Source organism: Galleria mellonella, unplaced genomic scaffold, assembly GCF_026898425.1.
Source record: "Galleria mellonella isolate WM207_F2 unplaced genomic scaffold, CSIRO_AGI_GalMel_v1 utg132, whole genome shotgun sequence".
Lineage (NCBI taxonomy): Eukaryota > Metazoa > Arthropoda > Insecta > Lepidoptera > Pyralidae > Galleria > Galleria mellonella.
The window spans coordinates 5,339,725-5,364,846 of record NW_026441989.1 but is presented as its reverse complement, the minus strand read 5'-3'; the positions used below and the strand labels follow the sequence as shown (position 1 = coordinate 5,364,846).

The following is a 25,122-nucleotide window of genomic DNA, read 5'->3' as shown; positions in this document are numbered from 1 at the left end:
CGATTGACTATATTTATTCGAAATATAAACAGTAATTAATTACTAAAAATTTACCAAATAATTAGTTAATTAAGTGTGTAAAGTATTTTTTATTTTTTTATTAAATAACTACTATTCATATTTCAAACAAATGCAGTTGATCGCTAGATTTTTTAGCATATTTAATATAAATTGTTAATTTTTAATAAATATACTAAAATGGCAACACTATTTTACCATTAACAAAAAAAGGACATTCCAGCGATCGGGTCGACTTGGCTACGGTCGTACCAACTCGTACATGAGCAACTACTAAGTAATGATTTTAGCGATTAGTAGAAGCGTATAGTGAATAAAATTAATAGCCGAATGAATAAAATTACTAGTCTAATGGTTTTTAAATCATTTAAATAATTCCAATGAATTGTTCAGTCGAATAGTTAGTAGACATATTAGTAAATTCGCGTATAGCTATCCGAGATTGAAGGATTACATCGGGTTAACAGTTGTCATATGGCAGAAGAACAACAAAATTTTTGCCTCATACATAAAGTTCAATATTATCCATTAGCAATGCGCGAATCCGAATGATTTCATTATTTAATAAATTAGTTATTAAAAATCTTATAATTCAACTATGAAATATCAGTATATATATGACAAGCCACGTGAAGGTCGTCCTGAAGGTCGTACAGCCCGTGTTAGTTGGTGTCGCAAAACTCTGTAGCGATTCAACCGAGGAGAGTCAAAGCATGTTTATGATATGGTTAGTGGTGACGAGTCTTGGATATATGCTTACGATCCAGATTCTAAACAGCAGTCTGGGTCTTCCAGGATGAGCCAAAACCGACCAAAGCCATACGCTCACGGAGCACTTCGAAATAAATGGTTGCCTCGTTTGTGGCAAAGGGTGGCCACGTCGCCACTATTGTACTAGCAGATCGCAAGACGATTACCGCTGTCTGGTATACCACTGTTTGTTTGCCACAAGTCATCACTGAATTTCGAAAAAGCAATTTAAGACGTCGTATGCGCCATGACAATGCACGTTCGCACACTACCCGCCAAACAAAGATGTTTTTGAGCATCCATAATGTCGAAATTTTAGATCATCCGCCTTACAGCCCTGACTTAAGCCCTAACGATTCAAACAATCAATCATATTTATTCATATACATCTGTTACAGATTCTTGTAATACGTTACTATATCATTATAGTAATTATTATATAAAATAATATTAATTTAAAAAAATTGCAATAATTACAATTACAATACAATTCACATTAATACTATATTCAAACCCATGCATTTTTTTACGTTCCCCAAAATTAAGCAGTGTTGTATTATATTATAAAATCTTTATTATACATAATTCATATTGAATACATAAAATTATTTAATATATAATACATTGGCGGACTTATCCCATAAAGGGATGAAAGAAAACTGTAGAATGTATAAGGGTAATAACCGTACAATTAAAGATAAACTAAATAATACCCAGTAAATATATATATATATATATATATATATTCATAATTGGCTCGAATCATCGAAAATCGATGAAGAGGGATTTTTAGAATAAAATTTTTTGATACCTGCTTTAAAGGATTTCAATGATTGTGCCATCTTTAAGTCTTTGTGGTCGACATTTCAGCCCACCTGAAGAAGCTGTTGACGATTACAAATCAGTCATTTTGACTACTCCGCACTTTGGAGTGGAATAAATGTTTTAAAAACTGCTTTGAACGCATGCAAAAGTGTATTAATTATCGTAGAGATTTTTTTTGAAAAACAGTAAATGGTAATAATCTATTAGATTGTCTATACTTATTTCAAATGACACAACTTAAAAGGCAGCCCTCGTATTAACAACCTTTATAAAAATCAGTTTTATTTAGTATTGTAATTAATAGAAGCAGTATATTGAATTAATAAAATTAGTAGTCTAATGACTTTCAAATACATTCGAATAATTGGAATGAAACATCCAGGCGAATAATTAGTAGTCCTATAGTATAATTATATATTCGCGTATCGCTATTATTCATCTTCTCTATTTAGATGTCTATGATGGGGGCACAATTTATATGATCCAAGGGTTAAAAGTACTAAAAAAAATATTTTATATTTAAATGTACTAACAAGTTTGGAATGAGTAAAAATTAAGGATTAATATTGACATGGAGTAAAAAAGTTGACAGTTGGGTAAAAATTAAAGACCATATCTGGCAATCCTGAAAAAAAATTAAACCCCAGTAAAAAAGTCATGGAAAAAAAAACAAAACAAACCGTGGATATTTCTCGTTAATATATTTATTTATAAAATGCTGATATTATTGTATACGTATAAAAGTACTTTATCAAAGTGATGTAATTCTAAATATTAATACATTTTTTTTCTAATGAAATTATTTTAGATGATGTTTTAAGTACTCTTTGTAAGTAGTTATTAATCCTTACAATATATGAAAGTGAGTTTGTTTTTTTGTTACCTTATATCGCTTTAATGGCATAACCAGTCGCTATGAAATTTTGGTGTACACTTATTATATGAGTTAAAGAAGGATATAGGCTACTTTGTGTGCCGGTCAGGAAACATATACACTCTAAAGGCTAGTTTATAATTTTGTGACCAATAATTATCCCTAACGTAGAATATCTACCAGGTTCAAAATTGTAACAAAATCCAAATAACATTACTATAAACTTTATCAGACTAATAATGTTTGTTTTAATTTTATGGATTTGTGAAGTTATTAAAAATTTAGTATATTTCCACTTTATTAGTTTATATTAAAAAAGTAACAAATATCTAAATGTTTTCTACTGACTTCAAAAAGATTCTCAAATCTGTTGTTTTTTTTTATGTTTGTTACCTCATAACTCTATCATTTTTAGACTAATTTGGAAAAATCTTTATCTGAAAGGCTCAGGACCATTCCTTATGGCAGTATATTCAGCAATGGACAGATAATGGCTGCAGTGGTGATGATTATGATATCCTTACAGATTGATCCCATAGAAATTTTATGGAAATCAGTTCAGTAGTTTTTAAATCAAAGTAACTGGTTTTGCCACAATTGTCTGTTTTGTGGAACACAATTATTATTTATCAATAACTATTTTGTCACCTCTCTTTTGACCAAAGTTCTCTTTTAGAGTCTTCTGTTCTTTTTTAATCATGCTTAATGCACCAGGTATGGCGTTATGTTCTCTAACCTATTGTGCCAGTGGTAGTTCCTGTTTCTTTTTTATGTTCTGGATTGCCTAGCCTGCCAACTTTGTAAGGGTAGATGATTCTTAGTACAGTGAGCGCTCTATATAAGCAACTCATTTGAACCAATTTAAATAAAATAGTTTCTTATTGGGAAAAGTTGCTTATAAGGGAAAAAAAATATATATAAAAATACTAACCATCTGGTAATTTATTTATTTTACACTTTATTGCACCATGTAAAAAGAAAAATAACAAATACAGTAAATATTAATGAGAAGTGATACAAAAGGTGGCCTTATTGCTAAGAAATCTCTTCAAAACAACCAATATATATATATATATATATATATATATATATATATATATATACACTATCAAATATGTACATAAGCATACACATACTTAATAGCACACATACAACAGAAGAAAATGAAGTAGTAAAAAAAAAGAGAACACAGAAAAATAGTACTAAAGGGAGAGGTAGTAGGATTTAATAGAGGTTTTGAAGCTAGTAAGAGTTTGAGCACACCGAATAGAGGTAGGTAGTGAGTTCCATAGGTGAATGCCCTGAACAGTAAAGGATTTAGAATAAAAGGAAGTATAATGAGCGGGAAATTTGAGGCGGAGGTTATTGACACTGCATAAAGTATTTTAGTATGTTAGCCTCACTAAGAAATAAGAATCGGTCTTTTAGATAATCAGGAGCAGCTGGATCAAAAAGGATTGCGTAAAGAAGAGACAGGATATGCAGGTTCAACGATAATGGATAGGGAGCCACTTGAGTTGAGTACGAAATTGAGAAATGTGATCATATTTGCGAAGACCTAATATGAAGTGGATACATAAATTTTAAAGATGCTCAAGCTTGTTTAATTACTCTTCTGTGAGATCTAAGTAACATGAGTCGGCATAATCAAGAATGGATGTGAGTAAGGTGTGTGCGAGTGCAATTTTGGTGTTAACTGGGAGGAAATTACGTAACCTATTGAAGACACTAGTAGCAGCAAACATTTTTTTAACTGACCTGATTTGTGGAGACCATGACAAAGTGTTATCAAAAATAATGCCAAGGTTTTTTACTTTTTTCTGGTAATCTATTAAAACCCCATCAAAAACCACAAGCGGAAGACTGGTCAAGGAAATTTTTGAAATAAGTCTGGTACTACCAATAATATAATGGCTTGTGTCTTCAGGGGGTTTACAACAAGACCATAAGATTTACTCCAGTCAGATATACGTTCCAGATCGGCGTTAATAGTAGACATAGCTAAAGAGATATCAACAAGAAAGGCCAAAGAGTAAATCTGTAAATCATCTGCATAAAGGTGGTAGGAAGATTGAAGTTTCGAAGTGATAGTGCTAATAAATAAGGCAAATATAAGAGGAGATAAGACGCCACTCTGCGGCACGCCAGCTGACGTATGGCACCAAGAAGATAAAATGTCATCAATGCGAATACGTTGCCGACGTCCAAACAGGTAACTACGAAACCAGTCAATTGCTGTTGGAAATATGTTGAGAGAGGTTAGCAATCCTATCAAAATTAATAGTATTAAAGGCAGTGCTAAAGGTCCAATAATGTTAAGAATATTTTTATTTATATCTTTTACTAAATAAGCTAAGTAGAATAAATAAAATATAAAGAATGTTGCTTATAGAGAGTGTTCACTGTAATATGATTTAGCAACTCCATTGCTAGTCAGAACAACCTCCATCTCCCAGACTGGTTAATGTGTTGAAGTAATGTAAGGATAATAATAAGGAGTCAGTTCTCATTGCTAGCACAGCTTACCAGGAACATCTATACAATTCCCCCTGGAAATTATAATAGTTAATTCCTTATGAATTCATTATGGTAGCCCAACTAAGCCAACTTATTTGTCATTTAGTAGCTTTCACTGATTTCACCAAAATATACTAATAGAACCGGTAGGGTAACCATTCCACTTAATCCCATTAAAAAAATCTGTTAATGTTGCTTCTGTGGTTTTCCCTAACATAGGATGTCCTACCCATCTACATTTTTTCTTTATTTTATAAATGTTATTCTTCAATTTCCTCTGTAACAATTCTATCTTTTATGTTTCGGTTTGTAGGATGATTTAAAAGTAAATGCTCTAACTCAACCCTCAAACCTACAAGCTACTTATATCTCATATGATACCCAATCACTTTCAAACTTTTTGTGTCACAAAGTCTTGATGGAATTTGCAAGTTGTAAACTTCTATAAACATACCTACTGAAATTTTAAGCCCCAGAAATTATTTAATTGTATGCTTAATTTTCAGATTTCTTCATCATGCAAGAGTCTTAAAATAACTATAAATGTTAATTGATTTGAATGATCCTAAGATGCAAGCAAAAAAACGATATGTTCTTCTAATTTTATCATGTGCCTTTTTGTTATATTGTTTTTTTGGTGGGCATCCATTAAAATCGGAAATAGTTCAAAGTAGTCGCCGTGATCAGTTGCCTACCTTTGCTTCACTTGAAGAATTATCGGAAGCACCTTCACATCTTCAAAGACAGCCAGATTCCAATGCTAAACCATGTCGCATGGAGACATGTTTTGATTTTTCCAGATGTGGAAATGATCCAAAAATATATGTGTATCCAACAGAAGGGCCTATAAGTACTTCTTATCGTAAAGTACTATCAGTAGTACGAGAATCACGGTATGCTACAAAGGATCCCAATGAGGCTTGTCTGTTTTTGCCAGCTGTGGATACTTTGGATGCAGATCCTTTATCACCAGAGCATGTTCCTGATGTTGAGTCACGATTATTACGCTTGCCGTATTGGAAGAATGGCCGAAATCATCTCATCTTCAATTTATATGCTGGAACATGGCCAGATTATGCAGAGGGTGCTCTAGGCTTTGATCCTGGTGAAGCTATTTTAGCTCGAGCCAGTGCATCTGAAACAATTTTTCGTGATGGATTTGATGTATCATTACCATTATTTCACAAAGAACATCCAGAACGTGGTGGCGTGCCTCCTGCTGCTACTGCTAATCCATTCCCAGCGCCACGGCAGCACTTGTTGGCTTTTAAAGGGAAACGTTATGTCCATGGAATTGGCAGTGAAACAAGAAATTCACTGTGGCATTTACATGACGGCAACAATCTTATTTTAGTTACTACTTGTCGTCATGGTAAATCTTGGAAAGATTTGAGGGATGAAAGGTGTGATGACGATAATCGAGAATATGATAAGTGAGATTTTTTTTTAATTTTCGTCAAAAATAAAGATTCAAATGTACTGGTTTTTCAACCTTTACTATTTTATTTTAACAGATTAGATTGTTTTTAACTTATCTAATTATTAATGTTAAAATAACGTTAAGTCCATATAAGCTGCTAACGTTAAATACATCAAACAATTATGCCACCAATACATGTTTTATTTTATTCCAGATTTGATTACGAGCAATTGTTGGCAAACTCAACATTTTGTTTAGTAGCGCGTGGTCGTCGCCTTGGTTCATATCGTTTCCTTGAAGCATTAGCAGCTGGTTGTGTCCCCGTTTTGCTAAGTAATGGCTGGCGACTTCCGTTTGATGAACGTATTGATTGGCGTCGTGCTGTTATATGGGCCGATGAACGTCTACTATTACAGGTATTTAATGTATTTTTCGATATTTATACGTAAAGAAAACTAAATGATAATATTTGAAATAAACACAACAGCATAAAGCAATACATTATCTATGTGACATCTGGGCCTCTAGACAAGTGGCAAGCGAATTCGTCGATGAATCGACATCGCTAGCGTGTCCGTGAGTTGGAATGAGTCACCCGGCGTTGCTATCTCATTTTATCTCACGGACTTGTTTAGAGGTCCAGAAAGGAGTTGTACAAGTTGAAATGGTAAATAAGCTGACTGCTCATCCGATAGAAAGTGTTAATCGTCGCTTATAGGTATAGTATATAGTAGCACTTCACAGAATACACTGACATATGAGAGAACCATGAGGTTTCTTACAATCGTTGCCATTTCCGAAGATTAGGTGCTACCATATTCTGTAATAAAATAGTAAAGCAATATAATTTATTATATTGCTTTACTATTTTATTACGATCTAATTCACTATTTTATTTTATTGCAAAGGTGCTCTTATGGTGTGATTTTATTCTTCTGTCCACCTGTCCGTTTTTCTGACTATCACAGTGCTATCTTATCAACTACTAATGCTATCGACATGAAATTTGAAGTAATTTTAGATATTATTGGCGCATAATTATTGCAAAAACATTAATCTTTTTTTTTTTTTTTCCTAGAAGGACTGAAAGGGATATTCAACATTTCAAAATGGTTTTACTAATCCAATCAATCATTTGTAATAATTTTAATTAACACAGGTATAGTTTTATTTATATGGAATAATTATTCCAGGAAAAATAAGACTACGTTTTTAACTACCGTGGTTTTTGATAAATAATTTTAATGTAACAACTGCCGGTTACATGTAATTTGTAAATGCCGGTTACATGTATTTAATGTTGTTTTAGGTACCGGAGTTAGTCCGTTCAGTGTCACCTGAACGAGTGCTTGCGTTAAGACAACAGACACAATTATTGTGGGAACAGTATTTTTCTTCTATCGAAAAAATAGTCTTTACTACAATTGAGGTAAGAGTATCATAAATACTACTAATAACATAATAATGTTTTTATAAGCAATTGTTTGGCAACAGTTTTATATTTATATGAATATAAAAAAATTAAATGCAGATATTGTTGGAGCGTATATTGGCACATAGATCGTCAAGGCAACGTGAGGCTCTTATATGGAACGCTACGCCTGGAGCTCTGGGAACTTTAGCAACATATGGAGACTCCCGAGCTCATTTCCCCATCGCAGCCCCCGCGCCCCCCGCGCCGCCCGCGTCCCCCGCCCCGCCCGCTCCACTCCCTGCGCCGTCCGTACCCCTCGCCTCACCACCGCCCACACCGGGTAACACTTTTACAGCACTACTGTATGTTCAAGCAACATCGCCAGCGTTACACAAATTACTCGCAAATATTGCGAGTAGTGAATTTTGTGAAAAGGTATTATTATTATTTTTTGACTAATTATACTTAATGTGTTTTTTTACAAATACTCACAGAATATCCAATAACGTAATCATGAAGTAGATACGAAAAAGACATCAAGTATCATATTTCTACGATAAAAATAGAGTGACAACAGTAAGAAAAGAGATAAACGGTAACTGCTTCTCAAAATAAATGGTACTACATTGTAATAATACATGATGTTACATAATTTGTTGGGCGTCGTAATTATTATAAAAAAGTGTTCGTTGAGTAAATAAAATTAAATCTAATGCATACAATTTTAATAGTAGTAAATATATATTATCTAACTTATATCATTAAATATAATATTATTATAAAATAATTGATATGACAATATTCGCGTTTATAATACAGTTGTGAGATATCTATACTCATTATTATTATTAGGTACTACGAAACCTAACGGAATAACCGTTAGATTTCGTAATCAAATCTACTAAAATAGAACCTTATAGCTTCGTCATAAGTGTGTGTCTGTTCTTGTATCATGATTTTCATGAAATTCAATATCTATTATAGGATGATATCGTTAGAACGCGATATTACTGTTTATTACTCACTATTTATTTATTTATTATAATTTTGCCATTTGCCAATAGAACTTTAAAAAGTTCTAAATTTCATATTATTTTAAACTTACAACACATTTGATTTCAACTTTCGTATGATCTAAAGCGACGATTCCAAAAGTGAGTACATTGAAACCTAGGGATTCCGTAGAAAAATCACCAGGCTTCTGCGAAATTATTTATTTTTGGCTATTAAATAATAACCACAGTTAAGTACAAATATTATTTTGAAATAGCGGAAAATATATCTTTGATTTATAATCATTTGATATGGGATTCCATAAAATTAAAAGTATTTGGTGGTTGTTCACGTTTAAAGTAAAGTTTTTGTAAACTTGTTGAGTTCCTAAACCAACAACTTTACAAATATGTGAACAGATGACTCTTATTCGCTTCCTAAGTACGCGCACTGGTATTCCCGTAATTCACTCAATTGTCACGTCAAAACACATTCACGGTATCACTTTGAATTTTCATTGCACTCAAGATTTGACTAATTTTTAATGATACAACCTGTTTTCAGAATGAGCTCAATCTTGAATGAACAAATTTCAATTAAAAATATATATGAAAATTGTTAATTCCCCATATGCTTACCTGTATACAAGTTTTACATCGGAATATGCTATAATATAATACTTCATAATTGTTTTTATTTAATAATCTTGAAATACCAAGTACTCTGTTGCTTGTATTGTGGCGTGACCTGACCCAAATATTCGACCCCTACTTCCTTCCAGTTCTGCTGCTTATACGTTGTTCTCTTTGTATTCACTACATAAAATTGACTTACTAAATTACTTATTTATTACTTATTAAATTCTCTACTTTATAATTTGTGTATATTATTGTACTGAACATCGTGTTTTACAGGTGGTACTGGTATGGGATAGCGAACGCGCAGCGCCATCGTTGAAATCTTTAGCACGTGTAGCTGGAGACACACGAGATCCATTGCCTGTGCTGGTCATCGACGCCACTACTCACTATCCTGGGTAAAAAAATATCGTTTGCATATTAGTTTAATTTTTTTGCTCCTATATTTAAATATAGATGACAACATTATCTTAATAAATTGAAATAAACTTTTATATTAAACTGCTTGGTCGATAACCTTGTCTAGTTAAAATAAATGTTTATGTAAAATATATCTTTATATATGTACATCTTTCGGGAATGAACTAAATTCAATTTAAATAAGATTACCAAAATATATTAATTTAATGCTTATAACTTGCAATGATTATAAGAGTATCTTTAGAGTTAAATATAATTCTTTTATTATATTTAGAGTATTTTCCTTTTTTAGGTTATTGTGTTAAATTCTAGTTTCTGTGTCCGTATGTGCCACCATTATTATATGAATCTTTTAACAACTTAATTTATTTCAGAGAAGGCGTATCAGCAAGATGGCAGCCATTGTGGGCAGTATCCACAGCTGCAGTATTCTCTTTGGATGGGGATGCACCGCTGTTGGCTGAGGAATTGGATTTCGCATTTCGAGTCTGGCAACACTTCCCCGAGCGCATTGTGGGCTATCCCGCACGCACACATTATTGGGATGAAGCTAAGGTATATTTTTACTATATTTATTTTTTAAAGCTTTGACAGTCACAGAATTATATACAGAGACATATGGATGGACAAGTCACACTATAAAGTTTCCTTTGTACCATTTTGGTACAGAACTCTAATAATAATCAAATTACAAATATGATGCAATAGTAACGCTATCTCTAGAAAATAACTTCTCGCTGAAATATAGTATTGTTAAAAAAAAAAAACTTGGAACTATGTCAATTGAATAGTCGAACCAATTAAGAAATATTTTGATGTAAGTAAATGTTAGGCATTTTTAAAACTTTTTTTTATGGTTTTACCGACCGATTTTAGCTGAGAAAAAAGGGACTAAAATTGGACCATCACTTTTGTCATACAAAAGTTAGTTTTACAATTATAAGTTTGTGTAAATGAAGACTACTAAATAACACAAGTTTACGAGGGTCTTGGCAAACGACTGGAACAAAACTATTAGACGATGGAGACCGCTTAGTAGACATTTTTATACTGTTAAAACTTTTGTATGTAAAATTGTTACTTTCAAGATCACGTGATACAGTCATTTCATAAAACCTTCACTGTATGTACAGCTAGCATTGTGGTAGTTTTTACTATAAAAGAACTTTAGTTAATAAATCAGTCTCGTGTAGTTTTTGTATTTTTTTTATATTTTTAATAACTTTACCATATATTGAATGTTTGTTTTGCGCAGGGCGCATGGGGCTACAGCAGCAAGTGGGGCGGTGCGTACTCGATGGTCCTGCCGGGCGCGGCGCTGGTGCACCGCGGCACGCTGGCGCTGTACGCGGCGGCCGCGCCCGCGCTGCGCCTGCACGTGCGGCGCGCGCGCAACTGCGAGGACATCCTGCTCAACTGCCTCGTGGCGCACCTCACGCGCCGCCCGCCGCTCAAGCTCGCCCAGCGCCGCCGCTACAAGGCGCCACACCACAGGTACAGGTACGTATTCGCAGTTCGCACTACCGCTACGATTATTTTACTCAAATGTGACTAGAAATGAAATGGATGTTTGGATAAATATCCGGTCTCTACATCCAGCCTGTTACCAAATAATGCTTATGATTGCTTCTATTTAAAAGTACAAAAAGAACTAAACATTGCAAAGTACTTTCCAAAAATTTAAAAATACCTTGCTTTTGGTTTACAGATAATAGCTTATTCTAAAGGATTTTCTTATTTCTTTCTAATCCATGTCACCGGCCAAACCAGTCTAGACATTTAGCCGACGATAATATATAGGCGCGCAAAATGACTGTGTCGGTACTTTTTTTTTTTATTATGAGATGTTTTATTTCTGTATTTACTTATGTATTAGTAATGATAATATTTATTTATTTTTATCTTCATATATCGTGAACAATTCAAGGTGTACAATAACAAAGTTTTTTGTTCACAAAATAATACTTATTATAGAGCCTCTTAATTTTTTACAGGTCGTCTTGGAGTGATCCCGAACATTTTGTTCAACGGCAATCGTGTCTCAATACGTTCGCCACTGCTTGGGGATACATGCCATTGATGCGATCTATTCTCCGCCTCGATCCCATTCTATTTAAGGATTCCGTGTCGACTCTTAGAAAAAAATACAGAAAAATGGAACTGGTGACGTCTTAATATTTTAACGTAAAATCGTGCATATCGCAAGATAAAATTATACGATTACGGAAACGAAGCCTATGGTAAAGGATGAGTAACGATTGCATAAAATATACATGAAAATGGAATGTATATAAAATTATTCCAGATAATCGTGATGCCAGATATAACCTGTGGTCTATTGTTTTCGGATAAACATTCACCAATCAAAAGTACATGGTCTTATAATACTAGATAAAGTAAGTGTTTAAAGATAGATTGCATACTATTTAAATTATTCTTCTAAACAGATTTTCTACTCGGCTTGGAACACTAGTGTGTAGTTTTGATTTGTTTGTCTATCCTCCTGCCTATTATTATTATATCAAGTCGCATATCTAAACCTTACAAGAATTTAATGTAAGTATCGTAAAGTTTAGATTTGTCATAAAGATAGATAAATATAATTAAGTAATGAAAATGTTTCATATAGAGTGAAGCATGTTAATTTGCACTTTTTTAACCACTAGGAAAAAAGTTTAGAAATACCAAATACATCACTAAAATTGCTTATATGTAAAAATTTGAGGTAGTTATCTTACCTTTGAAAACAGCTACTTAAGAATTTTCATACACAACCTTTGAGAAAACAATACATTGAAAAAATAGAATGTTCATAGAGTTGTAAAACTATCTACATATGTATCAAGACATCAGTAGGTGACATAAAAAACTTATTTTATAATGTAAAAATTAAAAATTTATGGAAAACCATCAACAATTAAAAAAACTTATGTTTAGTATAAATTACTTCAAGTACTATATTATATCAAATTTCATAGATGAATAAGTAATTCAAATGGAATAGCCCTATTTGTTATTATAAATTGTATCGGAAAACAGTAGAAGATAGTTGGTGCTTAACTTTGAGGCGTCCCTGGAGCAGCTCTCAGAGTGAAGAAAATGTAATTTGGTGTTCTTTAACATTTCATAGACACGGTCTATGCATTTACTACAAAAAAAAAACCTCGTTTGATAGAGCACCTTAGGTACTGGATACTCCTCTTGAGATCTATAAAAGCATCGAGATCCTTGGACTTGATATTTCTAGAGTCTTTCAATTCAGAGGTCATTTAGAAGAAACCGCGAAATTGGCATCTAAGAAATTTGGGATTCCAAGCAAGACGAAAGAGTATTTCACTCCTTAACATAGTCTCCTGCTTTATTAAGGCCAAATTCGCCTACATACTCGTATGTACTGCTCACATCATGGACTGGAGCACCCCAGTATCAATTCCTTCCACTTGACTCAATACAACGTGGAGCAATTTGAAAGTTTGACAATTCTTGCTAACTGACTACAATTCTAGCTAGAGTGAGTCTCCTTTCTTGTGTGTGGTAGAGTGGTAGAGCGCATGACACACTACCACTTTCCATGTGGAAAGTGGTAGTGTGTCATGCGCTCTACCATCCCGTTCATTACCTCGTAGATCTAGGTTGTGGAATGAGCTCCCGTCTTCAGTTATCCCCTTACAATATAATATCGGGTATTTAGAAAAACGTGCCTATAAATATTCGATAGACCGGTAACACACAAGCAACTCCTTTCGTACTGCAGGTATTCAAGGGTAGCCGCTTTCCATCAGGTGGACTGTCTGCTCGTTTGCCTCCCTGACTATAAAAAAGTTAATACTTATATATAGTTTATCTCCACTTAAAACCGGTTTTACAGGTTATTTTAAAAAGGTGACAATTTAACAATAAACTGCATATACTATACTAAGTGATGCAATATTTTTGGTACATAATTTTAAGTTTTTAAGAATTTGTCATTACTTACAATTATAAATATAAATAGTGGAAACATCAATGAATTTAGTAGGTTAACTCTGTAAGTACATTAAATTTGCAAATATAACATAGAAAGTCAGTTCCGGTATATTAAATTGTGAATTAATTAATATACTTACCAATTAAAATAAAATCTATTGAATATTATGCTAAACCGTCGCTTGTTCTTTCGATTATGTCACACTTACCACAATTTCATTTTTTTTTATAAATTACTACGTCATTTATTAAAACAAATTAGTTTTTTTTTTAATACACACACTACTTCTACACTATTTCTTAATATAGTCTGGAAATGGTAACATAGTTTCATACAAGTACCAGAATGTGAGTACATAACCATCGTCAAACCATTTATTATATTTGGTTGTATAAGTTGTAACCGGTACTAAAATATTAATACAAAAAACGGTAAACATACATACCTGTATACTATTTTGACAAATTATATGACGATATTGTATGGAATCGGTATATTATAGGTACCTATGGGCATTTAATTGTAAAAGTATATCTTGCTATGTTCTCTGCGGATATCTTACCTACCACTAATATAACTGTATTATATACATATATCGATACTATAATTGCCTATTTGAAAATACTTGTAAAATTGTTTGTACAATTTGTATCGATACAGTGAGGTCATTGGAACGAGAGTGGTTTCTTAAAAATCTCGATGTTGTTATTTTTAGAGGTCTACCCTAATTGTAACAATATACAACATGAATAATGTAATATTACTATTACAATTACTTATTTATATAGTTTCGAACGTGTACCACCGAGTAACGTTTTTTTTTAATGTGTGATAATGATATGGTAACCCCGCCTCTGCTATTGGTATACACTGACGAGGCACCAGTGGGAGATGATAGATAAGAATGAAAGCAAGTCAATTAATTAACCCATCCTGACGAATTCAACTACAATTAACCACGATGGTTTCCAGGGGGAACCACGAGGAGGTCGACCTGACAGGGTATAGACACCGAGTACATTAGAAGATGTACGTGACGTGGCTCCATAATGTCATTAAATCGTAAAAAGAATAGTTTATACGAATACGAATATTTTTCACGAAGGTGGCAAAACAAACATACATCCTGTCTGATGATATGGCGACTGTAGCATATGAACGCCTGCAACACGGGGTGTAACGTGCACGTTATTTAATGAAAAGATATCAAAAATTAGAATTTTATATTTACTATTTTTATTAAATAGTCGACGATGATGGGTCGAATTCGGCTTCTATTCGTGCGGCCCGCGGCATGTTCTTGATTTACCACAATTACGGAAATATCCCTTTTGTAAATTTAATTTGAACGAATATTATTTTATTATTAACGAATTTTACTAAAAATACATTTGATGATGTATAGTGTAGGTACTGTTTGTAAACCATGAATTTTATAAAATTTAAATATAATACAAATAAGTCACTTTTACCTGTACTGCGTCTGGCAATGACTAATATTATTGTTGATATTGATGCAATTGTAAAAAATAAATGAACGAAGAAATAATAAAATTAGGTACCTACTTAAATCCCTGTATTTTTACTTTTACACTAACCCAAAAAAATTGTGTAATATTTTTAAGGTACTCGTATGTGAGTTTCTTTGTTCCATCATAACATTTAAATGCCTGAACTGATTTGGATGTATGGCATATTGATAAAATCATCGCTCCAAGAAGCTATATAATTTTTTGGAGAATTGTTCGTTTTTTGTTAGGGCAATCGTGTTTTTTTAATTTCTGTGCCTCTAGTGAGAAAGGTATAACTCAAGTTATAGCCTTTGTTGGATCGTTATAAAAATAATTAAAATAAGTTGAAAGACTATTGCGCTGCGTGCGGTGTTCAACGACCAACTGCCGCCGGCCTCCCGTTGCCCAACCGCTACCGGGGTATCCGTTGCTTAGCAACGAGCCAACAGCGCGAGGCTACCGGCGGGTGCGCCGCTATATATATATATATATATCTACTTATGTAGTGTATTACACCTTTTTATTTTTTAGGCTACTTTAAATAAGCAAATTTTTCTCTTTCGAATGGTATAAGAATCGTAACGATATCTTTAAAAACAATAGAGATAGTAAACATGTAAAAGGCTACAATTAACAAAATATTTGTGGTAAAAAAGTCATAATTAGAAATAAAACTACAATATTTTACAAAAATAGTGCCAAAAATGACAAGATACTTAGAACCACCCTTTAAATATGAATTTATTTTTGTGTAAAATGAATCAGTTTGATTTGAACCCTTTTACACCATTTATTATTTTTATAGCGTAAAATACACAACATTGTTTTTCTTCAATACTTCAATAAAATAGTTTTAATTCAACTTAAAACTATTTTCACATGATAATTTTAATATTTTTGTTAAGTGTGACTAGGTATAATAGAATTATTTTTAAAACTATTGGTTTTACACAAAAAACGACAATTTCATAAGAAAGAGGAGAAAAAATTACTATAAAAGCAATCATTAACTTGTTCAATTAGCAAATAATAAAAGCAGCAGAATTTTTTTCTTTATTTAAAATTGTTTTTTGGCTCTCCTGAAAAGTGGCCATTTTGAATTGAACCCTTTCTCACTAGAGGCACAGATTTGAGGAACAAATTATGTATTTGTTCCTTCAAACAAAGTAATAGTTTCTGTGGCCTTCTTTTAGGCCTAATTTATATTGCTACTTGTATTGGCCTAAGATTGCAAATGCTTTGGACAGCTCTGTTTTAGAACTTAACTACTATAATGAAATGGAAAGAAAAGGATTTTTTTTAAATGAAATAGCCAGGCAGGCCATAGCTTCCCGACTACAGATGGGCAAAGCACCGGGTTTAAACCCGGTGCTTTGGTAAAAACCCAATAAACACCCATAAACTCCCATAATCACCCAAAAAAATAGGTTTTTACGTATTTTTTTGAAAATATGTAAGTAATACCAATAAATTATTTTTATAAATTGTATTGATCAATTCTACAATATTAAATAAAACGTTAACTAATAATATTTCAGGAAATTTTAAAAATCTATATATAATAAAATGAAAGTAATTAATTTTCAGTGTTTTCATGTTGCAGTTGATCAACATGTTGGCCTTTTGCTTCCCGTAGATACTTTAAAATTTCTTCATAACACCTCGTTCGCACACATGGCCGTATATATTTAAATTCTTGAGCCACTAACAGTCCGAAATACTCATTTCTTTTATCCTCTTCTCCATAAATTAAGCATTTAGAACAGTTTGTTTCTTCTTTCAGTAAATTTTCTTTTACTTTATCCTCGTTTTTTTTCTTTGTTGCGACGACGCTGGGTAAATCATCTGGACACTGGGTCTCACTATCGCCAAATATATTTTGAGATCGGCTTCGTCTACGGCTTGGCAGACATTTTTTTCTTTCTACAATTTTAAATTAAATTTATTAGAATAAATGCTTCGAACACACGCGATCTAAGTACCTTTTGTGTTTATTATACCTTACCTACCTAGGTATAAAAAGAGTACTTACGTAGATTTTCTTTTATTAACTGTTTTATACGAAGATCTTGATCTCTCAAATTAGCATCCATTTTACTTCCAGTGATTATCAACTAAATTAATAATCCACAAAGTATTAAATAACGTTTTTATGAAATATTTAGCACAAAAACAATACCCTTTAAATATCGATCGTCAGTAACTGTGGCTGACTTACCTATATTCTAGCAAGCAGGACTGCCAGATGTGAAGGGGAAATCCCCAATAAATTGTTGCATGTGACTGATGATGTGAGCATGTTCGTTTCATAATAAAAATGTTGCCAGGTAACCAAAAAGTCGTATGTTTTTGTGCGAATTACGATCATAATCTTTACGATCGTACATTAAAAAATAGACAAATAATAGTATGAGTACGATTTAAATCGTATATCTGTCAACCCTGCTAGCAAGACAGCGACAAAATCACGTTGCATAACAATGTAGCCCAAACTTATATCTTATGAAATATACGGAAGAGATACGGACTTAGAAAAAACAGAAATGTTGTTCTTTGTGGAAGTCATTGATGAAATTCTATGTATTTTAGCCCGCAAACTTTCTTCAAACAAAAACAGCGCCATCTAGTATCGAGTTCTGTAATTATCTCTTTGTTTATGGATTTGAAGTAAGACCGCCACGCATGCAATACACTATGACTGGGGATTCCCCTATTCGTCGACGCTGAATATGAGGCGACGACAATCACTGTCAAACGTGTTCACTATTACTCTGACTCTGGTAACGTGACTTCCTGGTAACGTGTTAGGTAGGAAAAGCAGTAAAAAAGTGCATATTAAGGGAGCAGATTTGAAATAATATTTATACTTAACAAGAAATAATTAAAGGTAAGTGGATTTTTGAATGATACAATTATATCATGATCACTTAACAATTTTAACTTAAAATTAGATGTATTATTACAAGCTTTTATTTAGCTTGCGTTATGTAAATAAAAGTATGTAGGTATGTTCGTATGTTGATGCAATTATCCTCAATCCTCAACCGACTGGGATAAAATTTTCCATACACGTTTATTTTGGATGATAGTGCATAGTTAGCTGAGAGTCGTCATTGGATAATAATGGTGGATAGCCTAAGATGTGTACTAGATATTTATTTTTAACATAATATGCGTAAGTACCTAATCGAATTAAAGAAGTTGCTGAGAAAAATACAGAACAATACGATAATAAACTAGCGTCTGCGTTTAATCCTCCGAGGAGATGTAATTTTACAAAGGTTTTTTGTATTTATTTTATTATTTTTTTAATAAATTTATTGTAAATAACAAGAAATAATCATTGTAAAAAAATAGGCACTCTATTGTTGAATTTTCGTCAGACCAACTAATCATCGTTCATTTTTTTAGGTTCAATGGGGAGACCTAAAGATTTACGCATATGGGAGCACTACCGTACTTTACCAAACAAGTCTGTTTCTTGCAAGCTTTGTAATAAGGTCTACAAATTCAGTAATGCTGCCAAAATGCTTCAACATCTTATCACTTGTCCAAAATCTCCAGAAACATTAAAAGACTCTATGAAACTTATAAAAGATAGCTCGTCCAAAACCAAAATGTCTGGACTGTCAGAGATAGAGACAAATGATTCTTTTATAAGCCCCTCGTCGTCTGCTAACACTACAATAAATGCTGAGTTTCAAGACACCGATGATCATATAAAAACAGAATTAGCGAGAGCTATATTTGTAACAGGGACGCCATTATCGATGGTGCAACATCCTTTATGGATACAATTTTTCGAAAAATTGCAACCAAAATTTAAAATACCTTCACGTAAAGCTTTAGCGACAAAATACTTAGATAAAATATATAGAGAAATGCGTTTTGAGTTAAATGAGGAACTAAATGCTTGTAGTTACTTACACCTTCAGTGCGATGGCTGGTCTAATTTAAGAAATGAAGGAATAATAAACTTTCTTATATCAAAACCTCAACCTGCATACGTTAAAAGTTTGAATACAGAAAGTAATCCTCACACTAGTGAATACCTTAGCCAAGAAGTTGAAAAAGTAATGAAAGTGTATGGAGCAAATAAGTTTCTTGTACTTATTGGCGATAACGCTAGAAATATACAAAAGGCATTCGAATTAACAAAACTCAAATATCCACATGTTGTTCCTCTCGGTTGCTGTGCACATATCCTTAACTTGTTGTGCCAAGATATTGTAAAGATACAAGAAGTAACTGTGTTTATTATGCAAGCCATAAATATAATAAAAACTGTTAAAAGGAGTCAACGATTAAGTTCCTTGTTGATAAAATCAAGGCAGGGTGAAGATTCTACACAAACACTAAAATTGCCTTGTGCTACAAGATGGGGAAGTCATGTTACTTCGTTAAAAAGTTTGAAAGCAAATAAGATAGCTTTGCAAATATTAACAGTTAGAGAAGATGTGGTAATTTCAAGAGATATTAAAGATTTAATTCTAAGTGATGATTTCTGGACGAAGACAGGGGAATGTATAAGTATTTTGGAACCAGTCACTGAAAGCATATTTTACTTAGAGAGCGACCAGAATCGTTTGCATCGCACATACATTACATTTAGAGATGTACAAGCTAAGATACGTTTTGCATTAAATGAGATTTCGACATTGAGCGAAGAAAGCAAACAGCAGATTCTAACATCAGTATCTTCAAGATGCAATATGGCAATGAGGCCAATACATTTTGCAGCATATATTCTAGACCCCAGGACTCTAGGAGTCGAACTTACTCAAGAGGAAGAACTTAAGGGTATGGAGTTTATCTACAATTTAAGCCAACACTTAAGTTTGTCAAATGTAATGGCAGATTTGGCGTGTTATAAAGCTAAAGAAAACTTTTGGGCCAGAGGATTTGTATGGAGCTCATTAGATAGCATTGAGCCCCTAATATGGTGGAAAGGTATTTGTGGTTCCACTGAGTTAAGCAAAGTAGCGATTCGTATTCTATCAGCTCCCTGTACTTCGGCAGCCACTGAGCGTTCCTTTAGTATCCAAGGCTACATACATAATAACAAAAGAAATCGACTTACAACTGAAAGAACTGAAAAAATTTCATTCATTTGTTATAACTGGAATCTTAAACATAAAGCTGAATGCGAGGACATTCAGTTTAATGAAGAAAATACCTTAGAAGCTTTCATTGAGCAAGTAAATGAACATAACAGTTTAGACGAAATAGAGCCTATCGAACCTATACAATTCATCGCTTGTAATAACTCTGAATCTGACAGTGATTGACTGTAGTTTTACATTTTACTTTCATCTCTTTCTTAATAAACTCAAAATCAAATTAAAAGTTTTTTATTCTGTAGGCTGCATAATAATATTGTCTATGTCCAGTATAGTGGACGTCTTGCGGCTGAGATGACGATGATGAAGTACAAAATCATAAACACCCAAAAATTTGGGTGTTTATGGGGTTTAAACCCAATAAACCCAAAACACCCGGTTTTTACCCACCAGACTTTAAACCCACCCAGGTGGATTGCCCATCTCTATTCCCGACAGAAACACGAGTACGGACAGAGGTACCCAAGCAGTCAACATTTTTAGTCTCGTTGTGGTGCTTATTACTATTCCGTACCAAATGTTCTAAATAAAAATAACCAATTTGACCGACCTTTCTATTGCAAAAGAAATAATTTAGAAACTATTTTTATTTTCTTTATAATTGTAAAATGGACCTATCCTTCTCAATGATATATCATTATTAAAGGGTTTTATGTGCACATTCACAAAGTCATTTTTATCTCTTTTTATCTCATACTCGTATATTGGGTTACGACTTGGAAATTATAAAACAATATTCTGTATTTTCTCCGAAGTCCTTAGAGTACAAAATCCTAACTAATTGTAAATAATTTATGAGAGAAATAGAAAGATTATTAATTAAAAATTCAAGGAACAAACTTGTTATTGTCTGGTTTTAATCACAATTATCGAATGAACATAGGCGTATTAATGGTTAAGAGTGGAACTGTTAAACCCTATTAATAAAAACGTGCGTAAACAAACGGGCAGTCGAAGATTGCTAGCTACTCTGGAAGGTTGTGGAACTTCTGATGGTAATAGTAGTGGCCAATCTTCAAGTGCTGGCAGTCACACACGTACTAATGTAGTGGAATTAAACAAAATAGTTCTAACCAAGTAGTTAGTGATATGGTCTTCCACGAAATAACACCTAGTTCAGTAAAATAGATACTTATTTAAATAAATTATAAAGAATAAGAAGGGATTTAAAGAAAGTTATAGGAAGATTGACTGAAAATGAGAATGATTTTTATAACTATCTCTGTCCTATGCATGTTTTTGGCGCCGAATAACTCTGCTTTAGAGATGGGCAATCCACCTGGGTGGGTTTAAAGTCTGGTGGGTAAAAACCGGGTGTTTTGGGTTTATTGGGTTTAAACCCCATAAACACCCAAATTTTTGGGTGTTTATGATTTTGTACTTCATCATCGTCATCTCAGCCGCAAGACGTCCACTATACTGGACATAGACAATATTATTATGCAGCCTACAGAATAAAAAACTTTTAATTTGATTTTGAGTTTATTAAGAAAGAGATGAAAGTAAAATGTAAAACTACAGTCAATCACTGTCAGATTCAGAGTTATTACAAGCGATGAATTGTATAGGTTCGATAGGCTCTATTTCGTCTAAACTGTTATGTTCATTTACTTGCTCAATGAAAGCTTCTAAGGTATTTTCTTCATTAAACTGAATGTCCTCGCATTCAGCTTTATGTTTAAGATTCCAGTTATAACAAATGAATGAAATTTTTTCAGTTCTTTCAGTTGTAAGTCGATTTCTTTTGTTATTATGTATGTAGCCTTGGATACTAAAGGAACGCTCAGTGGCTGCCGAAGTACAGGGAGCTGATAGAATACGAATCGCTACTTTGCTTAACTCAGTGGAACCACAAATACCTTTCCACCATATTAGGGGCTCAATGCTATCTAATGAGCTCCATACAAATCCTCTGGCCCAAAAGTTTTCTTTAGCTTTATAACACGCCAAATCTGCCATTACATTTGACAAACTTAAGTGTTGGCTTAAATTGTAGATAAACTCCATACCCTTAAGTTCTTCCTCTTGAGTAAGTTCGACTCCTAGAGTCCTGGGGTCTAGAATATATGCTGCAAAATGTATTGGCCTCATTGCCATATTGCATCTTGAAGATACTGATGTTAGAATCTGCTGTTTGCTTTCTTCGCTCAATGTCGAAATCTCATTTAATGCAAAACGTATCTTAGCTTGTACATCTCTAAATGTAATGTATGTGCGATGCAAACGATTCTGGTCGCTCTCTAAGTAAAATATGCTTTCAGTGACTGGTTCCAAAATACTTATACATTCCCCTGTCTTCGTCCAGAAATCATCACTTAGAATTAAATCTTTAATATCTCTTGAAATTACCACATCTTCTCTAACTGTTAATATTTGCAAAGCTATCTTATTTGCTTTCAAACTTTTTAACGAAGTAACATGACTTCCCCATCTTGTAGCACAAGGCAATTTTAGTGTTTGTGTAGAATCTTCACCCTGCCTTGATTTTATCAACAAGGAACTTAATCGTTGACTCCTTTTAACAGTTTTTATTATATTTATGGCTTGCATAATAAACACAGTTACTTCTTGTATCTTTACAATATCTTGGCACAACAAGTTAAGGATATGTGCACAGCAACCGAGAGGAACAACATGTGGATATTTGAGTTTTGTTAATTCGAATGCCTTTTGTATATTTCTAGCGTTATCGCCAATAAGTACAAGAAACTTATTTGCTCCATACACTTTCATTACTTTTTCAACTTCTTGGCTAAGGTATTCACTAGTGTGAGGATTACTTTCTGTATTCAAACTTTTAACGTATGCAGGTTGAGGTTTTGATATAAGAAAGTTTATTATTCCTTCATTTCTTAAATTAGACCAGCCATCGCACTGAAGGTGTAAGTAACTACAAGCATTTAGTTCCTCATTTAACTCAAAACGCATTTCTCTATATATTTTATCTAAGTATTTTGTCGCTAAAGCTTTACGTGAAGGTATTTTAAATTTTGGTTGCAATTTTTCGAAAAATTGTATCCATAAAGGATGTTGCACCATCGATAATGGCGTCCCTGTTACAAATATAGCTCTCGCTAATTCTGTTTTTATATGATCATCGGTGTCTTGAAACTCAGCATTTATTGTAGTGTTAGCAGACGACGAGGGGCTTATAAAAGAATCATTTGTCTCTATCTCTGACAGTCCAGACATTTTGGTTTTGGACGAGCTATCTTTTATAAGTTTCATAGAGTCTTTTAATGTTTCTGGAGATTTTGGACAAGTGATAAGATGTTGAAGCATTTTGGCAGCATTACTGAATTTGTAGACCTTATTACAAAGCTTGCAAGAAACAGACTTGTTTGGTAAAGTACGGTAGTGCTCCCATATGCGTAAATCTTTAGGTCTCCCCATTGAACCTAAAAAAATGAACGATGATTAGTTGGTCTGACGAAAATTCAACAATAGAGTGCCTATTTTTTTACAATGATTATTTCTTGTTATTTACAATAAATTTATTAAAAAAATAATAAAATAAATACAAAAAACCTTTGTAAAATTACATCTCCTCGGAGGATTAAACGCAGACGCTAGTTTATTATCGTATTGTTCTGTATTTTTCTCAGCAACTTCTTTAATTCGATTAGGTACTTACGCATATTATGTTAAAAATAAATATCTAGTACACATCTTAGGCTATCCACCATTATTATCCAATGACGACTCTCAGCTAACTATGCACTATCATCCAAAATAAACGTGTATGGAAAATTTTATCCCAGTCGGTTGAGGATTGAGGATAATTGCATCAACATACGAACATACCTACATACTTTTATTTACATAACGCAAGCTAAATAAAAGCTTGTAATAATACATCTAATTTTAAGTTAAAATTGTTAAGTGATCATGATATAATTGTATCATTCAAAAATCCACTTACCTTTAATTATTTCTTGTTAAGTATAAATATTATTTCAAATCTGCTCCCTTAATATGCACTTTTTTACTGCTTTTCCTACCTAACACGTTACCAGGAAGTCACGTTACCAGAGTCAGAGTAATAGTGAACACGTTTGACAGTGATTGTCGTCGCCTCATATTCAGCGTCGACGAATAGGGGAATCCCCAGTCATAGTGTATTGCATGCGTGGCGGTCTTACTTCAAATCCATAAACAAAGAGATAATTACAGAACTCGATACTAGATGGCGCTGTTTTTGTTTGAAGAAAGTTTGCGGGCTAAAATACATAGAATTTCATCAATGACTTCCACAAAGAACAACATTTCTGTTTTTTCTAAGTCCGTATCTCTTCCGTATATTTCATAAGATATAAGTTTGGGCTACATTGTTATGCAACGTGATTTTGTCGCTGTCTTGCTAGCAGGGTTGACAGATATACGATTTAAATCGTACTCATACTATTATTTGTCTATTTTTTAATGTACGATCGTAAAGATTATGATCGTAATTCGCACAAAAACATACGACTTTTTGGTTACCTGGCAACATTTTTATTATGAAACGAACATGCTCACATCATCAGTCACATGCAACAATTTATTGGGGATTTCCCCTTCACATCTGGCAGTCCTGCTTGCTAGAATATAGGTAAGTCAGCCACAGTTACTGACGATCGATATTTAAAGGGTATTGTTTTTGTGCTAAATATTTC

At 33.1% G+C, this 25,122-nt stretch overlaps 3 protein-coding genes across 8 annotated transcripts in view; 2 read left to right on the top strand and 1 right to left on the bottom strand.

The window, feature by feature from the left end:
• The first annotated feature begins 2,212 nt into the window (after window positions 1–2,212).
• The window catches only part of LOC113518447 (exostosin-1), a 32,779-nt gene continuing 9,869 nt past the window's right edge, over window positions 2,213–25,122 (top strand). The window contains exons 1-10 of one of the 6 annotated variants that reach the window (XM_031913058.2): window positions 2,213–2,422; window positions 3,896–4,679; window positions 5,491–6,417; window positions 6,619–6,820; window positions 7,714–7,833; window positions 7,936–8,253; window positions 9,726–9,847; window positions 10,244–10,424; window positions 11,125–11,369; window positions 11,864–15,407. In XM_031913058.2, coding sequence (XP_031768918.2) covers window positions 5,528–6,417; window positions 6,619–6,820; window positions 7,714–7,833; window positions 7,936–8,253; window positions 9,726–9,847; window positions 10,244–10,424; window positions 11,125–11,369; window positions 11,864–12,044 — 2,259 coding nt within the window. In that variant the 5' untranslated portion in view covers window positions 2,213–2,422; window positions 3,896–4,679; window positions 5,491–5,527 and the 3' untranslated portion in view covers window positions 12,045–15,407. Of the gene's footprint in view, window positions 2,456–3,895; window positions 4,680–5,490; window positions 6,418–6,618; window positions 6,821–7,713; window positions 7,834–7,935; window positions 8,254–9,725; window positions 9,848–10,243; window positions 10,425–11,124; window positions 11,370–11,863; window positions 15,408–25,122 lie in introns of those variants that run through there. The other 5 variants (XM_026903369.3, XM_026903372.3, XM_052901623.1 and 2 more) reach the window with 5 other exon arrangements.
• On the top strand, window positions 17,867–21,183 carry LOC128202207 (uncharacterized). Its single transcript, XM_052901639.1, has 2 exons — window positions 17,867–18,234; window positions 18,759–21,183. The coding sequence occupies exon 2, from the start codon at window positions 18,764–18,766 to the stop codon at window positions 20,633–20,635; it is 1,872 nt and encodes a 623-aa protein (XP_052757599.1). The 5' UTR covers window positions 17,867–18,234; window positions 18,759–18,763; the 3' UTR covers window positions 20,636–21,183.
• On the bottom strand, window positions 21,733–24,780 carry LOC128202204 (uncharacterized). Its single transcript, XM_052901636.1, has 2 exons — window positions 24,390–24,780; window positions 21,733–23,865 (listed from the first exon to the last, which is right to left on the bottom strand). Exon 2 carries the CDS (start codon window positions 23,858–23,860, stop codon window positions 21,989–21,991), a length of 1,872 nt encoding a protein of 623 aa, XP_052757596.1. The 5' UTR covers window positions 23,861–23,865; window positions 24,390–24,780; the 3' UTR covers window positions 21,733–21,988.

What these genes read in the sequence shown, in the direction of transcription:
- LOC128202207 (XM_052901639.1), top strand. Translation starts at nt 18,764, where the DNA reads ATGGGGAGACCTAAAGATTTACGCATATGGGAGCACTACCGTACTTTA.
- LOC128202204 (XM_052901636.1), bottom strand. Translation starts at nt 23,860, where the DNA reads ATGGGGAGACCTAAAGATTTACGCATATGGGAGCACTACCGTACTTTA.